Source organism: Manduca sexta, chromosome 26 (genome assembly GCF_014839805.1).
Source record: "Manduca sexta isolate Smith_Timp_Sample1 chromosome 26, JHU_Msex_v1.0, whole genome shotgun sequence".
Lineage (NCBI taxonomy): Eukaryota > Metazoa > Arthropoda > Insecta > Lepidoptera > Sphingidae > Manduca > Manduca sexta.
The window spans coordinates 2,944,873-2,967,307 of NC_051140.1; the positions used below are offsets into that span (position 1 = coordinate 2,944,873).

At 40.3% G+C, this 22,435-nt stretch overlaps 1 protein-coding gene across 2 annotated transcripts in view; it reads left to right on the forward strand.

The window, feature by feature from the left end:
- LOC115449308 (ATP-citrate synthase) overlaps positions 1 to 22,380 on the forward strand; it is a 35,292-nt gene extending 12,912 nt beyond the window's left edge. For both annotated transcript variants that reach the window (XM_037443351.1, XM_037443352.1), the window contains exons 2-23: positions 7,425 to 7,542; positions 7,810 to 7,915; positions 8,796 to 8,981; positions 9,504 to 9,617; positions 10,020 to 10,099; positions 10,580 to 10,838; positions 11,353 to 11,565; positions 12,052 to 12,209; positions 12,389 to 12,551; positions 12,867 to 13,028; positions 13,498 to 13,621; positions 14,553 to 14,650; positions 15,012 to 15,110; positions 15,643 to 15,758; positions 16,127 to 16,267; positions 16,670 to 16,809; positions 16,964 to 17,202; positions 17,374 to 17,516; positions 17,806 to 17,968; positions 18,184 to 18,317; positions 18,583 to 18,789; positions 19,021 to 22,380. In XM_037443351.1, the coding sequence (XP_037299248.1) occupies positions 7,493 to 7,542; positions 7,810 to 7,915; positions 8,796 to 8,981; positions 9,504 to 9,617; positions 10,020 to 10,099; positions 10,580 to 10,838; positions 11,353 to 11,565; positions 12,052 to 12,209; positions 12,389 to 12,551; positions 12,867 to 13,028; positions 13,498 to 13,621; positions 14,553 to 14,650; positions 15,012 to 15,110; positions 15,643 to 15,758; positions 16,127 to 16,267; positions 16,670 to 16,809; positions 16,964 to 17,202; positions 17,374 to 17,516; positions 17,806 to 17,968; positions 18,184 to 18,317; positions 18,583 to 18,789; positions 19,021 to 19,183 (3,258 nt within the window). In that variant the 5' untranslated portion in view covers positions 7,425 to 7,492 and the 3' untranslated portion in view covers positions 19,184 to 22,380. The remainder of the gene's footprint in view (positions 1 to 7,424; positions 7,543 to 7,809; positions 7,916 to 8,795; positions 8,982 to 9,503; positions 9,618 to 10,019; positions 10,100 to 10,579; positions 10,839 to 11,352; positions 11,566 to 12,051; positions 12,210 to 12,388; positions 12,552 to 12,866; positions 13,029 to 13,497; positions 13,622 to 14,552; positions 14,651 to 15,011; positions 15,111 to 15,642; positions 15,759 to 16,126; positions 16,268 to 16,669; positions 16,810 to 16,963; positions 17,203 to 17,373; positions 17,517 to 17,805; positions 17,969 to 18,183; positions 18,318 to 18,582; positions 18,790 to 19,020) is intronic.
- The last annotated feature ends 55 nt before the right edge of the window (positions 22,381 to 22,435 follow it).

The following is a 22,435-nucleotide window of genomic DNA, read 5'->3' on the forward strand; positions in this document are numbered from 1 at the left end:
TCGTGATCGTCGAGGTGGAACTATAGATCTACAAATACAAGTGGCACATGCATTACGCTGCTGGGCCCGACATCAGATCATTTTCATACTTTTGAGTTAAAAAGCTTCACAACAAAACTGACGAATAATAGTTTGACTCACACTGACAGGCACATATAGGGGAAATCTCAGAAGAATTCATTGTTCTAAGGGGAAAATACATAAATTTGACAGCTGACAGTCAAACATTTTGATGTGATAGAACAATATTTTTTTTGTATTTTAACGGGTGTTTCGATAAACAATATTTAAACACTGTTTTGTAATACAGGGTGTTAGACACGGTGTTTAGAATTTAACGCTGTTTCACTAAACACGTGTTTAAACTGCGTATAAAGTATTTTTGTAATAACACTGAAAGAGTTCTAAGATAGAGCGGATATTTGGAAGATTGTCATACAAACATTTTGCGTTTATGTGGTGGTTACTCAACCTACCGTGACATAGCAAAATATCAATGTGAAATACTCGATACTTTTTCTAAATGTTATATTTTTGTATTAATATCTATGGACGCTGTGAGATCTTGTCATACGGACATTTCAAATAAGACCTCGACTTTTTGGCCCTTACGTCCGGTCTATAAGTAACTTTATAGTTTAATGTCTTTGATTAAACATCATACCTTTACAATATGCAACTTTGTTTGTTTTTGTAATTTTATGAATATTAATTGCATAATGTTTTATTTTTAACACAAAAAAAAAACATTAATATCATTTTAACAAAATGTTAAACCGCCTTCAATAAACCAAAAAATAATTTAACAAAACCGGTATATACTGGTTATCAGTTTTGGAGTCTGTGACTAATTAAAAAAGCTCGGTAATCTAGATAAGTAAATTAAAAAATGTATGAAGATAAAGTTTTATTCTAATTAGTCACCGACTCCAAAATTGGTAACCAGTATATACCTATTAAATTATAATTTGGTTTTAAGTGATTTTTATGTGGTTTAATTTATTTTTATTTCTGAATATATTTGCTTAGAATTATTTAGGTAATTGATGTCAGAAAATAATCAGAACGCAGTCTTTAAGCTGAAAATGTTGACTACCGAAGAGATAAGAAAACACCTGTGGTCGTTACTTCGGATTAAGAAACGTCGCACTCATTTTTCCTACTCCGAAGGAGAGAACTTATCTATTCGTCGTTAAAATACATGTTTGATAAGCGATAAAATTTAGCCCCGGTTCAATTTAAAGGATTCTTTTTGCGTTGGATTTTGTATAGCTTCGGATTGGTCTCATTATAATTTTATAGATACAGAACCGTGCACTTCGAAGATATCGCTAAGAAGACCCCAAACATCAAATAGGATTTTAATGATTTATTAGGTGAACTGATAAAGCGTTGATTACCTAGGATAAAGATATTTCATAACTACCTATGATTGTTGTAACATAAGATTACTCATGCCGATGAGTAATCAATGATATGATCAGAAAAAAAAATAGTGCTTGGCAAATTAATAACTTTTTGGTATTTAGTCAATTTTAAAGGCGGTGTAATTTTTTGTTATTTTTCGATATATTTTCTTCAATTATTTAGGCAGTAAATGTCTGAGAAATGTTACAACCCCAAAGTCTTTCGGCCGAAAGTTTTGACTTCCGAGAAGCTCACAAAACACCTGTGGTCGTTACTTCGGATTAAGAAGCGGAACCCTGTCGCACTCACTTTTTCAACGACTCCAAAGCAGAGAAGTTGTTTATTCGTCGTAAAAATACATGTTTGTGAAGGATTCTTTTTCAGTTTAAGAATTTCGCATAGTTTCGCAATGGTCCCATTTTTATTTGATAGGTACAGAATGATGGATTTCGAAGATATAGATAAGAAATCCCCAAAATCAAAGAAGACTTTGATGATTCAGTACGTGAACTGATAAAGAAATTAATAAATTACTCATAATTTTTGTAACATGAGTCATTCATGCCGATTAGCAATCAGTGATATGATCAAATATAAAGTAATCAATTGTACCTGATGAATAAATATATTATGTTTTTATTTATTAGAGCTGGGTGATATTTGCAGTGTTTCAGCAATCAACAAAAGTATAATAACTTATACGTCTTCTGAACGCTGTGGCGAAGTGAGAAAATTCTATCTCATATACCATAGCTAATACATACCTGATATGGACCTAAATGCAACATTCTGTGAGTATACTAGGAGGCCGTAGCCTACAATCTGGTCAGCTCGGTGCTAAAGTAGGCGTTTTTTTTTTGTTTTAAACATAATCGTGAAACTTGTTACTGGAAATAAATGTACCACATCTACTCTAATATAGAAAGCTGAAGAGTTTGTTTTAACGCACTAATCTCAGGAACTACTAAACCGATTTTGATTTATTTTTCTCTCAGAGGAAGCTACATTATTTTTGAGTTCTTATAGGATACTTGTGTCCTGGAAAAACTTTACCACGCGAGCAAAAGCTAGTCTTTAAATTAAAGAAATTAATTCCAAAAAAGTGAATAACCTCATCTACCGTTAATTTTGTCGTTCTTTTGGAGTGCACGGAATTTGGCAGTTTAAAACCAATACTGTTTCAAACAGCGTATTATTTTCGGTTTATTATCCTCGTATCAATAAATGTTATAAACATGTTTTGGATCACCAAAACCGGCATTCACCTCAGTGAATGCCGCGGCAGTTTACACTTTATAGGCACTCAGAAGGACACATGATGTAGCCAAGGAGCTGATGGTAGGTCTCTCATATGTATGTGAGAATCCGCTTGTATAAGTACCACCCCAATGTCTATTTCTGCCACCAAACAGCAGTGTGTTGTCACTGTTGTGTTCTGGTTTGAAGAACATTATAGCTAGTGTAACTACTGGACATATAAGACTTAACGTCTCATGTCTCAGGATGGCGAGCGCAGTGGAAAACCAAACAATACTTTATAATTCAATTTGTTGGTGTTTCTGATGTTTATCGGCGGTCGTATCGCTTACCATCAGGCGAACAGCGGGCTCGTCTCGTCATTGAAAGCAATAAAAAAAATAGAATGATTAGGCTCGAGCAACAGATCTCTTCCATCTGTCAAACATCTAGTTCCTAAGGAATGGTGAATACTGAGTCTGACAAATGAGTTTTAACGGGTCTGCGTGTGATTGTTAACATAGGACGGTCGAGGTAAACCCGTAGTTCATATTATATTTATCATATTTTTTTACATGTAATATGCGGTAGGAATTACGATTTGCGAAGGTTCTTCCAGCGCTGGTTCCGTGTAGTGCTGTCGATAAGGATATTATTGTAATTTAGCGTGATTACCTTCCGCGATAAATTCCTTTTTGATTTTATGGTTCCCGATGATCTTTCGATTCTGGGTCGCGATTTAAGAGCAATCTCTACAATGTGGAGCAGTGATTTACTCGTAAGCAGCCTATGTTTCTATTCAATGAGTTTTTCTATTTTTAATTTTTATGCCTGATTGATTCAAACTTGAAAGACTGATTCGAAGAAGGCTTAGGTACATTGATCATGTTTTTATTTCTTGAAGCGAAAAAACACAATAAGCTACATCCTATAGTTCATTCGTGTTCGAATACATCAAAATGCAAAGATTAACAGGAAGTAAGTAAGTAGATCTCACTGTGTTCTTTTCAATCCGTGGCATCAGGCATGCGTGGATGTTGTAACTAGCCCAGTCGGTAGTCGGTACCGTAATTTTACGAGCGTTGTAGCGGCGTCGTCAGGCGTCACTCGTCGGCGCGGTGCGGCGCGGCGAGTCGAATGACCGCCGAGTGACGTCACGCGGCGACGTCCTTGGTCGCGAACGACTGCTTGCCTTTCTTCCTCGCCGTATTGTGCTCGCAGTTCGCACAGCTTGCCTCACGCACTGTCCTGCGTTATCTCCACGAATAACGCATTCGAAATTCTGTTTTTTTTTTAAATAGTTACATTTATAAACGTTTTGTTGTTATAGCAAAAACACCGTTTTCCCCCGCAAAAAAGACGAGTATTTTGGAACAAATAATAAAAATGTATCCAGGAAGTGAAAAATGCACTAAAATAATTCTTATTTACTTATTGCGTATGTTAAAAACTGGACTCTATTTGCCGTCAGTACAAAAAGTAAAATTATAATTTATGAAATTTACTTGGTTAAAGTTAAAAATCTTTCTTGATATAAATAATGTAGAACGAAGGAGAAAGTACCACGGCGCTCCACGTGCCCTGTCACAGCATAACGCGTAACCCAGAGCTGGTTCATGAATGGCGTGCGGGTGTACGTGAGCCGCTCTGTGACATCACCTGGCGCTTGGCACCACTGCTCTCGTTGGCTTTCACTCGCTTGGCCGTTTGTAGCTGTTATCTGTTGCCTTTTGCAAATAGACGGCTAGGCCCCCGTAGATGGAATAGGTCCCCCTGACCCTAAAAAGATTCATTTCTATCCCTATAATTGTGGTACGGTAATAATAATATTCTAACTTATACTGGAAATATGTTCAACTTCAAGTTTTCCTTTCACATCTACTGCATAAGAGATAATATAGGAAAATTCCGTCTTTATACAGGAAGTCCTGTAAGTAATGGATACGTAAGATGTTGATTTTACGCCTTATTATATAAAACCAATTTAGTTACTATTCTTAAAAACTTCATATTTATTTAATAACCAGGGTTAACAACTTGTAAATATAACAATTACGATTTTTTTAAATGCTGCTTGTTATTTAAATGTTGATATTATAAAATCGGCGTATCCATGATCTTTGTATTGTGAGTGTTCATGGTCAATGGAGATCACTTAGCATCAAGTGACGCACTTTCTCGTTCGTCCGTACATCAATCCAAAAAATAAAACCCAGTAACGAGCGTTGTAAATAATACCTAACTAAATACAAAGTCTGGAATTTGTGCCCGATATGGCGATAGCTTTATATTCTATCACATCATGGGACGGAAATCACGGGCGAGAGGTGTCCTGCTTGAATCTCTGCCCCTCACTTCAGGGATAAAGGTGTGATATGTGTGTTGCATTAATACGGTTCAGACTTACATCACTGAATTCGACATGTTTTTCAGATAGGTATAGGCAAGCCCTGACTCAGGAGGCTCTATACCAGTTTACGAGGAAAAATCCGTCTTATTGCAATTGTCCTTTAATTAGAATGCTCGTAATTGCAAAAACACGGATATGCCCCCGGAGGCGGAACAGGGCCAATTGACTATAATTTAATGAATATGCAAGGAAATATATCGGCGGAATTCGGATACATCGCTGTAATTAACTAAGTGACTCGCGTATAAATAATATTATGGTTCTCTGATATAGTCTAGACAATAGACATCCGAAATAGTATGAATTAGAATCTCATCCTATAAGTATTTATTCCTGTTTTAGTAATTTAAAAAAATCAAAGAACCCAACTGTATGGTATAAAATAATATTATAGACAGTGAAAAATTACTGAAGAAGGTTAATTTTTTTTTTTATTATAAATATATATTTTTTTTCGGAATAATACTTAATAGTAATGCAAATATATGTTATAATTTTTACAAAATTACATATGCAACGAAAATGTCCAGTGGTGGATATTGTAGATCGACAGCGCTTTCCTATTGAGAAGATGTGTGTTTAGAAAGGTGACATGAACTCTGTAATAGGTCATTGTTACCTGAGCTTGAGTTACGTGGTTGTTGTTACCCACCAAATGTTTCTAGAATCATAAAATATTTTGGATGGTGCGTAATTGATTGGTGAAAGTAGTGAAGATTCTGATTGTTTATGTATAAGTTCACGGCATACCATCAAAATAGCGCTATATTATCCCGGGTAATGAAACGTTGGCGGGAGTATGTCGTCTATCGATTTCGTATTGATATTTTATAGATTAAAAACCTAGCCAGTTGCTAAAGGCCTCGTTGCTGAGAAAGAATCCTCTACCTTTTTATGTAGGTACCGAATTTAATCACATTAGAATATGTCCATGAGTTTGATTACCAGACCTGTACAAGACTATTTATTTAATACAATTTTCGTAAGTTTCTATGCTTATATCTATCTTTGATACACAAAAAGTCTTGTACATGTTGTGTAAGTATATTTAAAAAATGCGTTAAGTGAGGAGGGGCATGCTTTCGGCGCGTGTGCACGGCGAGGTGAGATCACGCCACGGCCACACCACCCGCGGCGGCCAATGGCGGCGCGCGACCCATCTCGCGACCGATTGCCGCCACCACGTGCTCTCAACGTGCGTTTGCACACTTTTTGTCGCACACCGAGCGGGAAGCGTAAATATAGATTCTTTATTGATAACGCCTATTGTCGGCCCTCTCGGTCGTAGATGCTGCCTAACGAGCAGGCGCTGTCGTGTTGACTAGATAACGAAATCTGTAGGTAACAAATATAAGGAAAATAATCATTAAAAAATATCAAATTACGTGTGGGTACGGAAATTCATTAAAACAGGAAAAGATAAAGGTGTGTAGGTATGTAGTATATACTTGACTGTCTCGGTGGCTTAGTGATGCGTACGCGCTACGATTGCGACTACTGCACTGAATCCCGTGTAGGGTTAAAAAGTGATTTGGTTTTTACATATCAAAAATTACTCAGTCGCAGTTCGGGGTCTGAGAGTTGGCAAATTCGGAAAATTCACCAACTTATTAGTGTAAAATTCACCAGTTACACGCGAATTTATAAATTTAACATTTTTTTCACATTAAATTTAATGTGTGGAATGCAACTGTATGACTTAGATTTTTTAAATTCAGAAATATCATTAAGTTCTGATAATAAATTTCAGTGTTTATTCAATAATTGCATACAATAATTTAATGTGGGGTTCCCTAGATCTTAAAAGTTAGTTAAGTGTGCCGTTGTCTGAAAAATGTAAAATCTGCTGTTATAAAGTCTCAGAGGGCTTGCGTCGGGTTATAAAACAGGCGACTACAATACGTACTCTAAGATGGGTGGATGACCGGGGTGAAATTAAAGTAATTCGCAAGTGTTTGCCAAAAAACTACAAATTGTCAATAGTATAGTAAATCCTATAAAAAAGCGAAACTGACAGCTGTAGCAGAACCCAAAGAATGAGAGTATCGGGACAAGTGTTTGAGGATTTTCTCTTGTACTTATAATCTATGGAGGAAGCCTTAAAATCAGGGCCGTAGCTACCGCCATATCAGCCGTATCAGTGAAGCGGGGCCCCCGAGCTTTGGCCCATACCTACATGAAACTAAGCGGGCACCCAAAAGTTCGCACGCAAAGCAAGAGCCCTCAACAAATTTACATATAGGGCCCCCTTATGGCAAGCTACACTACTGCTTAAAATCTTTAAATTTGTTTGACCTGGACATCAGTCCAGTCCAGTCCAGTCCTATTTCAATAGGTATAAACAAGTGTAATATGGAATGATTTGTTGCAGAACTCATCATCAGCCATATGAGGCGAAGCTGCGAGCCGTTATTGAAGTAAGCCCCAAGCACCGCAGCCATGTCGTCCAAGGCCATATACGAGGCGAGCGGCAAGGACCTCATCAACAGGTGACTCCTCTTACTTACAGTTAGTGAACAGCGAGCAAAACGGTTTATATTTTACATAAACATATTTTGCTTATTAAATATTGTAAATAAATAAAACGGCTAAAAAGATATACTCATATCCTACAGAAAAAAATAATTAACCAGTTTCACACTAAGTTGTAAGTGTTGCGCTTATTATTATTAATTTACATTTATTATTCAATCTACGAGGCAAACAAACTGACGTCACGTCGTGTGGAATGTTAATAAATACGTTAATGTTTCCAGACACATAGCGTCGGGCACGGCGCTGGTGCCGTGTCGGTTCGCCACCTTCGAACAGAACACCGTCTGGGAAGACGAACTCGGGAAAAACCCATGGCTCGCCAAAGAAGTACGTACTACCACATATAATGTACAACAATACGATTGTTTCAAATAATTTTGCGACAAAATAGCAAGCTTTAAGATTTTCACCCACAAAGTGCTCTTACTGAAATAGTTCATTCCTATAGTAACAAACTAAACGTAGTGCTTACTACGTTTAGTCGATTTTTGTCCAATTTCCGTGTTATTGACAACATAAGTGAATTCTTTTAGTATTCTTCGTCCTTATATTAAGTAGTTTTCGTCCGCCGTCGTATCGGACAGCAGATATACACTGATCACCAGGAGATGTCGCTCCGTGAATAGTCTGATGCTAATAATAATTATCAATGCAGCCCCCGCTCCCTCACTCCTATTCAAATGAGCATTGTACGTACACGTAGTGCGTATCATATAATTATAATGTAATGCTTGCTAATGTATGCAAAACGTACGTGTTACGTAAACGGAATTAATGTCGCGCAACAATACTGAAATTTGATTTGATTTTAATCTAATATATTTTTTATCTACTTACAATAAATTGTAGGTACCTTTTTGGGTAGGAAATTTGTATGAAATTTTAATACTGTTAAAATGTATTAGATACTATTTATTTTTGTATAATTTAAACTCTTATGTAAGACTGATTTGTAATAAACTGTTTGAATTTGAATTTGAATTGAATACGTTCTAATTTATTAAAATAAATATTATTTGTTAATATTGGCGAACACTTTTTGGTACAAAGGTCGTTCATTACGTATACAGTTGCGTGCGGTAATGAGAGGTCGCGATGTAAAATCTTGCGCAGACACGAGTACAGCGCCATCTCGCGGCGCGTGCAGACTAGTTTCCGCCGTAACCTGTCGCTCAATAGATAACATGCAATGTGTCGTGGTGTTCAGCAACTGGTGGTGAAGCCGGACCAGCTGATTAAGCGGCGCGGCAAGCTTGGGCTGGTGGGCGTCAACAAGGCGGCCGCCGACGTGCGGCGCTGGCTCGCCGACCACATGGGCAAGGAGCAGGCCGTCGGCGCATGCGTCGGCAACCTGCGCCACTTCATCGTCGAGCCCTTCGTCAAGCACGACGCGGTCAGTCGCACGCGCTAGTCACTCGCTACAGTTACAATAAACCAGGGATGACAAAATAATTCGGGCATGCGAGTAATGTGTCAAACATTGTATATGTATCTTTCTTTGGTCTTCGTTTCGTTTAACTTAATTTAACTAAAAAAAAAAATTAACCTCAACTATGGTTATAAAAAATCGCTAAAAGGGTACTCAGATAGATAAAATCAGTCCTTGATGACACGTTCAAGATATATTTTTTTAAAAAATGATTTCAACATTTAAAAGTTTGCCATCCCTGCAATAACTGTAGCAACACCATACACAATTTCGAAATACAAATTACTAATTAACACTTCCCACATGTTTTTTCTATTTAATATAATCACAACAATCCTATAATAAAGTTAAATAAGTCATTTTTTACATTGAATTTGTTACCTGATAATACAATTCCCACGACTAAACGTGGATGGTAGACAAATGACTAAATACTAGTGTGTGGTTTAATTTCTCCGCAGCAATGAGTGTGTGGTCTGATTCCAGAACGAGGAGATGTACATCTGCATCCAGTCGGGACGCCGCTCGGACACGATCCTGTTCCACCACCAGGGCGGCGTGGACGTGGGCGACGTCGACGCGCTCGCCATCAGGCTCGAGGTCGACACCCACATTACAACTTTACACTATAGTAGTGCGCGTGCGCAACAATTGTAACACAAAATTTGCTATAACGCAAATATGTCCCAAAGTACTAGTGGCGAAGGTCCCATATAACCCGATTCGAGTCGACTTCCCTTTCTTAATTAATGTAAAAACTAATTATCATTAGACGAATTGGCATTCATGCATATTAGTACTTACCTATATGTTGTATCGGATCCCTTTTTGAAAAATTTCACCCTTCGCAACTGTTTATTACTATTATTCAGCTTATATCTTACTCTACACCCTGTTTGTGGTGTCGACGCGTGTATAGTATAATTGCCGGTTGACAGAATAGTGAACAGTGTGACGAATGAATGAATGAACTGTAAATGACGTCTAATGATGTGTTGACAGATACCCGTGGACACGTTCCCGACCGGCGAGGACATAGACCAAGTGTTGCTCAAAAACATCAAGTCGGTAACCATTAAAAGGTCAGTGTTTTGTCTATATTTATGAAGGTCACATGTAGATTCCCTTTGGATCATTCCCAGCGAGTAAAGTAGTTTGTCTCGATGTAGTGGTAGCATATTTCAATTCTATTTCAAACCTAAAAGCAGCTTTCGGGTTTTGATTAATCAAACTTATGTTTTGTATTTGTTATGTTTGGACCAGTTACGGTGACGCGTTCGCTCTTTGATATATTTTATTACAGCGTATGATTTTGCTCCTCTTGAGGGTACTCCATATTTAGCTGTAAAAATAATTTAAGTAATACATACAAAATTCACTGTAGAATAAGTATTTAAACAGGCATTTGTCTGGCAATAATAGCAATCCCCACACTCAATGTATTATCACTTAAGAACCTCTCCAAATTGGAGACGCTTTTTGGAGCATGTTTCAGAACCGATTTGCATTATATTGTAGTTATTAGATGAAATATAAATAGTAAATGTAGTATGTTTCGTCAGGATCCTGACGACGTTCATCCTGGAGCTGTACCGCGTGTACGTGGACCTGTACTTCACGTACATGGAGATCAACCCGCTGGTGGTGACGGGCGAGCGCATTTACCTGCTGGACCTCGCCGCCAAGCTCGACCAGACCGCCGACTTCATCTGCGCCAAGAACTGGGGCGACATCACCTTCCCGCCGCCCTTCGGCCGCGACGCCTACCCCGAGGAGGCGCACATCGCGGACCTCGACGCCAAGAGCGGCGCCAGTCTCAAGGTACCCGCTACCGGCAGCACTCTACTGCACCGCTGTGTCCTGCTGACGCCTTAACAGCTGATATGGGTAGAAGCCGAAGCCAAAAATTACCGCTATTTTTTTAATACTCGTGGCTTTTATTAGTGTTCATAGGTACCAGTGATCACTAGTTATCACCCATGATGACATCGGGAGATCTCAGATTTTACATGATTATCAAACAGGTGATTTGTAGATGTTTGACGTCGCTTTAAAGCTGAGACGAGCAAGTTTTCGCAATAATACATAGAGATAGAACTGCATAAATATAATATAAATTTGCATACTGTGGTCTCCTATAATTGGAGAGGCACGTCACATTGCTAATTGTACAAATGCTACGACATTCTATTTATTATATGCCGTGTATCCTTCGTTGGAGGTCCTTAAATAAATAAATAAACTTCCCGATACGCTTACAGAAGCGGCAATATGTCAATAACAATACATAAGATAATGAGCGCAAGTGTTGTTGATATGTAACCTGTAACGGCAGCTGACGGTGCTGAACAAGTCGGGGCGCATCTGGACGATGGTGGCGGGCGGCGGCGCGTCCGTGGTGTACACCGACACCATCTGCGAGCTGGGCGGCGCGGCCGAGCTCGCCAACTACGGCGAGTACTCCGGCGCGCCCACCGAGAGCCAGACCGCCGACTACGCCAAGACCATCTTCAGCCTCATGTGCCGCGACAAGCACCCCGACGGGAAGGTACCGCCGCTCACACACACCCTGTGCCGCGCATACTCACACGATACACTTGTTTGATATAAATACATTCATATAACATTGATATTTAACCCATTTACCAGCGGAATGTTTGCATATATATACTACATATTTATATACTACATAATAAAGTTATTTTTCCGTGACACGCGTAATGTCATGTAACTGTCATGTTTGCCGGCAAACATTCCGATACTAAATGGGTTAAACATAACGACTGTTATGTACTTCTTTGATATAATACTCACAAGTCATAAATTATACTATTTTATTCTTATTTTTTATCACAAATAGTGCATGTTGTGACTGCCTTGAGAAGGTGCTTCTCTTATATTTTACAATATTGCTTTTATTTTAATTAGTGTAAACAACTACTGGCTGTCCTAAATAAATAAATAAAAAACATTCAAAAGTTCCCACGTATTATAATTACTTGATACTTTTATTGATCGAAGATCATGTGCACAGGTTCTGATTATCGGCGGCGGCATCGCGAACTTCACGAACGTGGCGGACACGTTCCGCGGCATCATCACCGCCATGAAGACGTACAAGGACGCGCTGCTGCAGTACAACGTCACCATCTTCGTGCGGCGCGGCGGACCCAACTACCAGGAGGGGCTCAGGTCAGCACCAACACATTATACAAATAAAATCGCAAATATTAAATCGTTTTGAAAATCTAGTTTTACATATAATAACATTTTGCTCTGATTGATTGGTTACAATAATTCGCTTAAAAATAAATTCGCTTTCAAAACTAGGAATTATTGAGCAGTTGTGTCAACATATGTGTTGTGCTCAGACAAATGCGTGAGGTGGGCCAGCGTCTGCGCATCCCGCTGTACGTGTTCGGGCCTGAGAGCAACATGACGGCCATCGTGGGTCTCGCGCTCGGCCACGCGCCCATCCCCAAGGAACATCAGCTCGATTACGCGCCCAAGCAGCTGCCCAAGCCACAGCCTGCTGTGAGTGACGCACTACTTGCCAAACAACAGATAATTCTTACCGCTGCCTTTTATTGATAGTAACGATTAAAGTCACTTATTTTTGCCTAAATGATGACGTCTCCGATGTAGGATATTCTTATATTTGATTACTATTTATACTAAAGCACTGTTTTTATTCCATATTATGTAAAACGGTTTATTTATTTGTACCCCTTTTACAATTCAGCTTACATTGTGTATCGTTTGATGGAATGATGTTTCATAAATATATGTTTAGAACTGATCAGTTTGTATAGAGTATTGTGGTTGAAGTCAGTCATGTTGTGTGCGCAGACGAAGCCGCCGGCGCCCCCGGCGAGCGTGTCGGCGCGCGAGGTGGAGCGCGCGTGCTCGGCGGCGCGCGCGCGGGAGTCGTCAGCGACGGTCGGCGCGCGCGCACTCTTCTCCGACCGCACCAAGGCCATCGTCTGGGGCATGCAGAACCGCGCCATACAGGTACTCGCCACTCGCACACCACACCCCACGCCGCCATACTATACTCTCTATCGCAGAGTACATGTGTAATCATGCTGCTTACGTACACTGTAACCGATTAGAGAAAGTAATGGGACGCGTCTCCGCCGATGAAATGATCTGTACTCACACACTCGGACACACTCATCGACTACTCCGGGGAGACGCCAATCATACATTACCAGAAATATTCAAATTATATGATACAGTGTATGTAACTATTCTACGCGTGTTGCATCATGTATAAGTTACCGTGATACAAATTTTGAAATATATTTTTAGTAGATTACATTTCCGCAAACCAAAACCACTTTACAACTAAGATCATACTAAAATAGTGGACTATAAACTAGTAGTAGTTTTTACCTCTATACACGAATAAATATAATTATGTAAAGCTAATGCAATATGCAACTATTGAGAGCATATTAATCAATTGACTTGTCTGCAGGGCATGTTGGACTTCGACTACATCTGCCGTCGTGCGGAGCCGTCGGTGGTGGCGATCGTGTACCCCTTCACCGCCGACCACAAGCAGAAGTACTACTTCGGCAACAAGGAGGTGTTCATACCAGGTCAGGGAACTACTACTGTTATAAAGCGTATTCGTTTTTTTTTATTGCTTTGAATAACGAGACGCGCTTGCCGTTCGTCTGATGGTAAGCGACATATGACCGCCCATAAACAGTAGAAACACCACCCAACACCTTGACTTACAAAGTATTGTTTGGTATTCCAATGCGCTCGCCATCCTGAGACATGAGATGTTAAGTCTCACTATGTCCAGTCGTTACACTGGCTACAATGTCCTTCAAACCGGAACACGACAGTGACTACACATTGCTGCTTGGTGGCAGAAATGGACATTGCGGTAGTAACTACCCAGGCAGACTTTCACGTATGAAAGACCTACCACTAAATGTTCACGCAGCTAACAAAAAGTCATAAAATTTACAGTGAGATAGTTTAGATAGCGCGGAGTGACGTCAGCGAATATTTTGTAATTGTGGTAAAAATATGATTCATATAAAGATAATTCTTATCAGAACTACACTTCTCGCCTTACATTGTCAAACTTTCGTTGACAACAATATTCAAGCCTTAAATATTTATAAAACCGACAGTTGATGAGAGTTTTATTTAGCTATTTAAATGTGTTATAATAATATCAGCCATGTATTATATACTAAGTCACTGCTGGACACGGGCCTCCTCTACTACTGAGAGGAATTAGGCATTAGTGCACCACACTGGCCTAGTGGGAATTAGTAGACTTCACACACCTTCGAAATTCCTATAGAGAATTCCTCAAGTGTATAGGTTCCTCACTATGTTTTCCTTCACCGTTACAGCAAGCAATTATTCACAAAGAATACACCCATAATTTTAGAAAAGTCAGAAGTGTGTGCCCTTGGAATTTGAACCTGCAAACATTCGTCTCAGCAGTCCGTATCACACCCAACTAAGCTATCGCGGCTTATTTAATTGTAATAATTTGTATTACAGTGTTCTCGGACATGGACGTGGCGATGCGCAAGCACCAGGAGGCAACCGTGCTCGTCAACTTCGCGTCGCTGCGGTCCGCGTACGACAGCACCATACAGGTACCTCTCCTACTACATCTCTGCGGCACATTCACTCTAATACACTCGCTCTATATTCCATAAATCTATTTTTATATCCTATTTTAAGGCTCTGTCTTGTGCTGACGGACTCAAGACAGGGCGAGAGAGTCCCTTCAGTTTTGAAATGTAGGTTTTAAGTACAGTACATATTATTCACATAAAATCATAGTCCAAGCAAAATTTATTACGATATTTTTTTTGAGAGAAATATTTTATAAAATGTATTTATAGCAGAAATACACCATCTATAGAATGGACGGTAAATTCTACCGGCGATCTGATTCGGTGTGATATGCCGCACGACTTGATTTTAATACTAAATGAGATTAATTGTTTGCAGGCGATGCAGCATCCCCAGATCAACACAGTGGTCATCATCGCTGAAGGCATCCCCGAAAACATGACGAGGAAAATCATCAAACTTGCTGACGCTCGCGGAGTGAGTGCACTATAGCTTCTCACTTTAATCTTACGTCCAATTTAGAAGTCAGAAACAAAAGATATATTCATCAATTTTCTAATTAAAAATATTTTTTTGTAACGCCTTGGGGCGATTTACAAAAGAAAATCATCTATCTCATTTCTGTTTTGACCGGAACTAGAATGTAGAACTGGATTATACTACTATGATGAGGAGAAAGTGTGAGATTTAACGTTTCCAATAAAATCCAATTAAAAATCCGATTTTTCCATCCATTGCGAAAATGGAGCAATCAGAAAAATTTATTTTTTACGTACTTATTACTTTGATTGAAGATTAATATTGGGATTGTTTATTAAAAACGACGTCAAATGCAGTGGGGTGGGATGTTACGTACCATTAAAAAAAAAAAACTAAAAAGTTAAGACAACGTAGGGACGTAATTTCATTACGTGAACACTCTCATTACAAGACTTCTGTATGTGGACGGTAATTAGATAGTATTTGTTGGTGCGCGCGAGGTCGCTAACGTGTGTTGTGGCGCGCGCAGGTCAACATCATCGGGCCCGCGACCGTGGGCGGCATCAAGCCCGGCTGCTTCAAGATCGGCAACACCGCCGGCATGATCGACAACATCGTGGAGAGCAAGCTCTACAGACCCGGCAGGTAATGCATTAAATACCGGCAAGGTATTTGTGCTGATTGAATCAGATGTAGTTGGACTCTCACTGTTCAACATAAAATGTGTGCTTCTTATACACTATCGTGTAAAAACTATGAATTAATAGCATAATATTTATTATTATAAAGTAAATGTACTGAATTTATATAGTATATCATGCTATATATAATTCAGTGTCAGTTGTCCACATGTATAGAAACTGTCGTTCGGTCTTCTCGATGAATTTACATAAATTATATTGATACTAACCCCGTTCTATATACAGTCCCACTGCTGGACAGTTTCCATCTCCTACATAAAGTGTTTAAAGCCTTCTCCTGTATGTATATTGTATATGGGTGTATATTGTCAGCGTGGCATACGTGTCGCGGTCGGGCGGCATGAGCAACGAGCTCAACAACATCATATCGAAGGAGGCGGACGGCGTCTGCGAGGGAGTCGCCATCGGCGGCGACCGCTACCCCGGCACCACCTTCATCGACCACTTGATCAGGTAATACATACACTTATATAAAGCTGAAGAGTTTGTTTGTTTAAACGCGCTAATCTCAATAACTACTAAACCGATTTTCAATTTATTTCACTAAAAAGAAGCCATGTTTCTTCTGAACCCTATAGGATTTATTTATATCCCGGCAACATATTTATCCCGTAAAAACTTTCCCACACAAGGGGAGCCGCGGGCAAAATTTACTAATATGTAAAATAATAAATACTTAGTTGAGACTTTTCTGACTTAGGACAAATTACCATGAGCCAGATCGTACAGATAATGCTTCTGGTCTCGCTTGCGGCTGTTGTCGAATGTTTACAGACCTAAAGTAGTTCGTCGTAAAGTCGAACACGATTTGATCGTGCAAGTAAGTGTTAGTTGTTAATAAGTAGTATGTTGCAGGTACGAGGCGGACCCGCAGGTGAAGATGCTGGTGCTGCTGGGCGAGGTGGGCGGCGTGGAGGAGTACCACGTGTGCCGCGCCATCAAGGACGGCATCATCAAAAAACCCATCGTGGCGTGGTGCATCGGCACCTGCTCGGGTAACTATCACTATTTTTTTACGCGGTGTTTATAATTCGTCACATACACTATCTCACATGTGTTGTCCGCGGCGCGAGCGCAGACATCTTTTGTTCTTTCATGCACATAAATGCGTCCTGCGCAAGCCTATTAACAAGAAACGTTTTGTCGCAGACATGTTCACATCGGAGGTGCAGTTCGGTCACGCCGGCTCGCTGGCGGGCTCGGAGATGGAGAAGGCGGCCGTGAAGAATGCGGTACTACGCTCGTACGGCGTCACCGTGCCGGACTCCTTCGACGGTCTCGGCGCCGCTGTCAACCAGGTCTACCAGAAGCTCGTCAAGGAGGGCAAGATCATCGTCAAGGAGGAGGTCGAACCGCCCAAAGTGCCCATGGACTATGACTGGGCGAGGGTGAGTGGCCTTTATTTATTTTCGATGTTTATGCATTAAAAAAATTATAAAATATGATGAAAAAATAATTGGACATTTTTCGCGCACTAGTTTCTAATTTAAAATCTATAAAAGCTTAAAATGGTTTGCCGGAGATTATTACGTAATTGTAAATATTTGTTATTTGTTCAGAAACTGGGCATAATCCGCAAGCCGGCGGCGTTCATCAGCACGATCTGCGACGAGCGCGGGCAGGAGCTGTCGTACTGCGGCGTGCCCATCAGCCAGGTGCTCGAGCGACAGCTCGGCGTCGGCGGCACCATCAGCCTGCTCTGGTCAGCCTACACTCGCTAGACATGCCACATGCCGCTCCTACACACTACACAATAACATTTCCATATACATTATAAAATTATATATCTTAAACAACATTTAGATTGTAAGTTAATTTCTAAAACGCGACTTCCGCAAGCAAATTTTGAAGCTTAAAGCACTTGCGGCAAGTTCGCATGTGTGTAAAACTCTTGACATATTGCGGTCTTTGAGCTTAGCGCACGAGACGATTGCATCATTCATCCTAGCACGTATTAATTTGGCCAGTAATAATACTATATACCTGCGCAGGTTCCAGCGTGAGCTGCCGGACTGGGCGAGCAAGTTCCTGGAGCTGGTGCTGATCGTGACGGCGGACCACGGGCCGGCCGTGTCCGGCGCCCACAACACCATGGTCACCGCACGCGCCGGCAAGGACCTCATCTCGTCCGTCGTCAGCGGGCTGCTCACCATCGTCAGTACTCGCACTCACTACTCGTCACTCACTCTCACACACACGAAATACATTTGTAACTCATTGGAGAGTAGAGACAAGATCCCACACAAAAATAAAAATATATTTTCTTGAGTATACATCTACACGTTTCATCCGTACAACAGCTCAATGTTTTCTCAACAAATGATATTTTATAATGTTATTCTAAATGTATGGTATTGTGTTGAGTGCAGGGCGACCGGTTCGGCGGAGCGCTGGACCGCGCGGCGGCCGACTTCTGCGCCGCTTATGACAAGGGACAGCACCCGCAGGAGTTCGTTAACGAGAAGCGCGCCAAGGGAGAACTCATCATGGGCATCGGACACAGGTGCGGACACTCTACTGCAATTTATTGTCCCGCTATCTCCAATTTATAAACTAATTAATTTACAAATCAGTGTAGATAGCTAAAATATTATGTCAAAATCACGAGCCAATGTACACATGAGTTTAGTTTAAGGTTGCACAATCATGTGACATAGTAGGCAACTCGACGTTTTCAATGACTTATGTAATCAGGAAGAAACTTATTACAGCGTCACTTCGTCATATAAATAAGTGAAATATTTGTACCATGTGCGTTGTTTCCGCAGAGTGAAGTCGATCAACAACCCGGACTCGCGCGTGCGCGAGCTGAAGGCGTACGTGACGTCGCGCTGGCCGGCGTGGCCCGTGACGCGGTACGCGCTGGACGTGGAGGCCATCACCACGCGCAAGAAGCCCAACCTCATCCTCAACGTCGACGGCATCGTGGCCGCCGCCATGGTCGACCTCTTCCGACACTGCCAGCTCTTCACTCAGTCAGTATACACTACACCGCGACACTTCAATAAAATTAAATGAATCGAGTTGATTCTGTAGTTAATTAAGTTATTTCTAATTATAGTCATGCAGTTATAAAACTAATATTTACAGTACCACCGCAAAAAAAAGTTTGAGTTCATTAAAAATGCCATTCCTTCATCTCCATATAACCTGAGACCCAGTGTCTTCTGGTGTGTACGGTAGTAACATTGCATTTATCATTACAGGGAAGAAGGCAACAACTACATCCACATGGGCTCGATCAACGCGCTGTTCGTGTTGGGCCGCACCATCGGGCTGGTGGGCCACTACCTCGACCAGAAGCGCATGAAGCAGCCGCTGTACCGCCACCCGTGGGACGACATCACCTACATGTCGCCGCTCAACTAAACGCCCGCCCGCAAACCAACCTTTCGTAAACACACGATATGCAGCATTAGGTGATAGTCTGGTCTCGCCATAGCCTCGGTGGCTTCTCAGACTCGTGGATATGCATTTAGCGGGTAAAATTATATCAAGCGAGTTGTCGCCTCTACGTGACTGTTGCACTACCCTTGTTCACCAAAACCTTTATGACACCAGTTAACGAACAAAAGCGAAAATCAAAGCTGGTGCATTAAACCACTTGCTCTGTTCTCTTTGGCACCTTTTTGAATAAAGGTCTTACGCCATGTCCAATATTAATTTGTAATGTGATATAATATTTATAGAAATATATAATTGAATGCATTTTAATTGCAAGTGGGTTGCCTCGCCAGCTAGCTCTGTTTAGCTCTGTTTGTTAGATCACACATTTAGAACTTGATTTGCTTATGTCGTGTATTTATTTAAAGGCACCAGACGGGTTGGTATCTAGTTATTAGCGAATTAAATAATTTATTTTTGTGTCTAGTTTTTTCCTATTCAAAATCTAGACTTTCGAAAATTATTTATTCGGAGCGCACGCTACACTTTAAGGACCGAGGCTCTCAAACGGCGCCGGCCACGACGGCTGGTTTTTTATGTATAAAGTATAAACATTATTTTATAGCTTTCATGTTTGTTATGTGATAAGGAGGCTTTGTGTCAGCGTTAATGAAATATGAGCACCAAGCGTATTGTTATAAGGTTTATAATATAGTTAGCATATAAATATATGTTCTCGTTCTGCCGTGGTCCGTGTTAGTGAGCGTCGGGCCTTGGATGTTAGTTTCTGTAGAGTGGAGGAACAGAGGCGGGAGGTCGCGGGGGAAGCCGCGGGCGCGATATTGTTTCACACGAACTAGACTAGTTAAATGTAGTTATTTATTAAGTAATGTTATCTTAGAACAACTGTTAGACTTATAAGCGTTTCATTGTGAGCACAATAAAATAATCTTATGTATATTTTGAATTGGGTTGATTAATTGTATTTTTTTTTTATTGTTTAAATTGAATTGTTAATAAATCAAATATCATGATGTATAATATGTCATCAGTGGGAGCGGCGACCCTCGCGTCCGCTCGTCTCTGTGCTGCTGAGTAACTGCTGGAATGTGCACGCCAAGTACAACATAACGCCACATTCACGTGTAGAGTTATATCGATGTTTTGTAGCGCACGTAACGACTCCAACGTTCCGAAGGCGCGATCGTTGGCGATCAATGTTCGTTATGATACGTGTTTTAACGTATCGAGTTGTAAACATAGTCGTGTGTCGTTGTTTCTCTAAATACGTAACTGAACAACATAACATTACGTTAATTGAACTACGACACAGATCAGGTTCGTGTCGCGGCGTTTGTTGAAGGTGAACACTCGCGCTTTCAGAACATTAGAGATTCTCTACGTGAGCATGTAAGGGGTTGTTAACTGTATAGAATATATTTTTTATCTTCAAATGTAAGAAAAATTGCTTTTATACGCGAAAACAAACATCATTCCATACTTCATTTTATTTATTTTACGACGGACATGCGTACTGAATTTATTCATTGTATATTGTGATCGTGCGGTTTCGTCCGCCGTGCCTGACGTCATCCTGTGGGAATCTGTTTACATGCCGACTGGATCCTGGGTTACTAAGCAGGCAGTTCCCACGGGATGCAAACTATGACTAAAAATCCATTATTTCTAGATAAGTCGATAATACAGAATATAGAAAACTTTTATATACAGATTACGTCGGACATGTTATAAAACAAAAATCATGCGTCGGTCGGGGCGCGTCTTGTGCGCTGTGTTCTATGTTTGTGTGATAACTTGAATCAAATCCAGTTTAACAACGTAATACCAAAAACATTTATTTCTAACCGTAAATATTTGTAGTTTATAGTTTTTGGAAAAATCAGAACAGCAGAACTGAATATTCCGCTTGAATGTTTATTTTTGTATTCTTATTTATTCTTTGGATGAATTTTTAATGTATTATATTTTACTTATTTAATACATGTAATGTACAATTCGTTTTTTTTTTGTATGATAGTCGTGCGAAGATTCAATTTTATTTGCAATGGCGCGTGCTCATTTGTGCGTGTAGATGTAACGTCTGTTAGTCCTCGCAGTTATATTGATCGACGTTTACAACACTAGTGACTTCTCGCCCTTTCACATCGTTACCTTACAATTACAAGGTTGTAGAAGTTAGTAATTATAAGGCAGCGATAATTACAACAGTTCATTGAATGAGTAGAATGTTTCCAGTGTTGAATGGTGTATGGGCCGGACGCGTCCCGCCGACCGACAGCTATTATTTATATCGTTTAACTTGTTGCTAGATCTGTTAAGCTCGTGAGTTATTTGTAATTAATATTTTGTTCTATTATTGGTTATTGGGTAATGTGATTCTTTACTTGTAACGCGCGTGCGTCACCGGGGAGCGGAATGTGGAACTACAAAGTTGGCTAAAACAATGTTGCTTTTAGAAAATATGTTGTATAGAGACAGCATTACCACGTGCCTCAGTTATAGTGCATACGCATTGTTGGTGCTAGATTATTATTCGTGGCACTTTGATACTCGTACACATATTTTGTCGCAGGCATTAATGCCGCTAGAACGTGTTATATAGAAATCAGGAATAACAAAATACAAGCTGTTTGTAGCAGATAGAAATATTGTATTTTGATGAAAATTAATAAGTGCATTTCCGCTGGTGACTGCACACGAGAATATTGTATAACGCTAACTCGCGACTCACTGGACTTCGCTCGATACTTGTAGGCATACGCGATCCGTAATACAGCTTATAAAATATGTACAACTATTTATAGCTTGAAGCTATACGGCTCATAATCAAACATGCTCTATGTGGCCTTTACCAAAAAAATAAATAATTATCAGTTTGGAGTGATTGTGTCGTCGGTATCGACGCGGTGCAGTGACGCGAGTGTCGGTGCGCTGTAACCGGAGTGATGTCGGCTGCTCGACGCCAATCCACGGTCAGATCGTCTTTATAACACAGTAACTAATGCGCCAGAGAAATACGGTTATGTCACGGTATAAGTGCATATTTCGAATGCATGGTTGTGTTATTAGGGGTCGAATTTGTTTAACAATGATTGCGTTGTAGGGCCGACACGCCGTCGAGTTACTTTGTATACAGTTGCAATAAAATGAGATGTCTCAAATTAATGTGTTTTATTGGACAGCAATCAGCAAGCCTTTTTTATGATAAAACTAGTT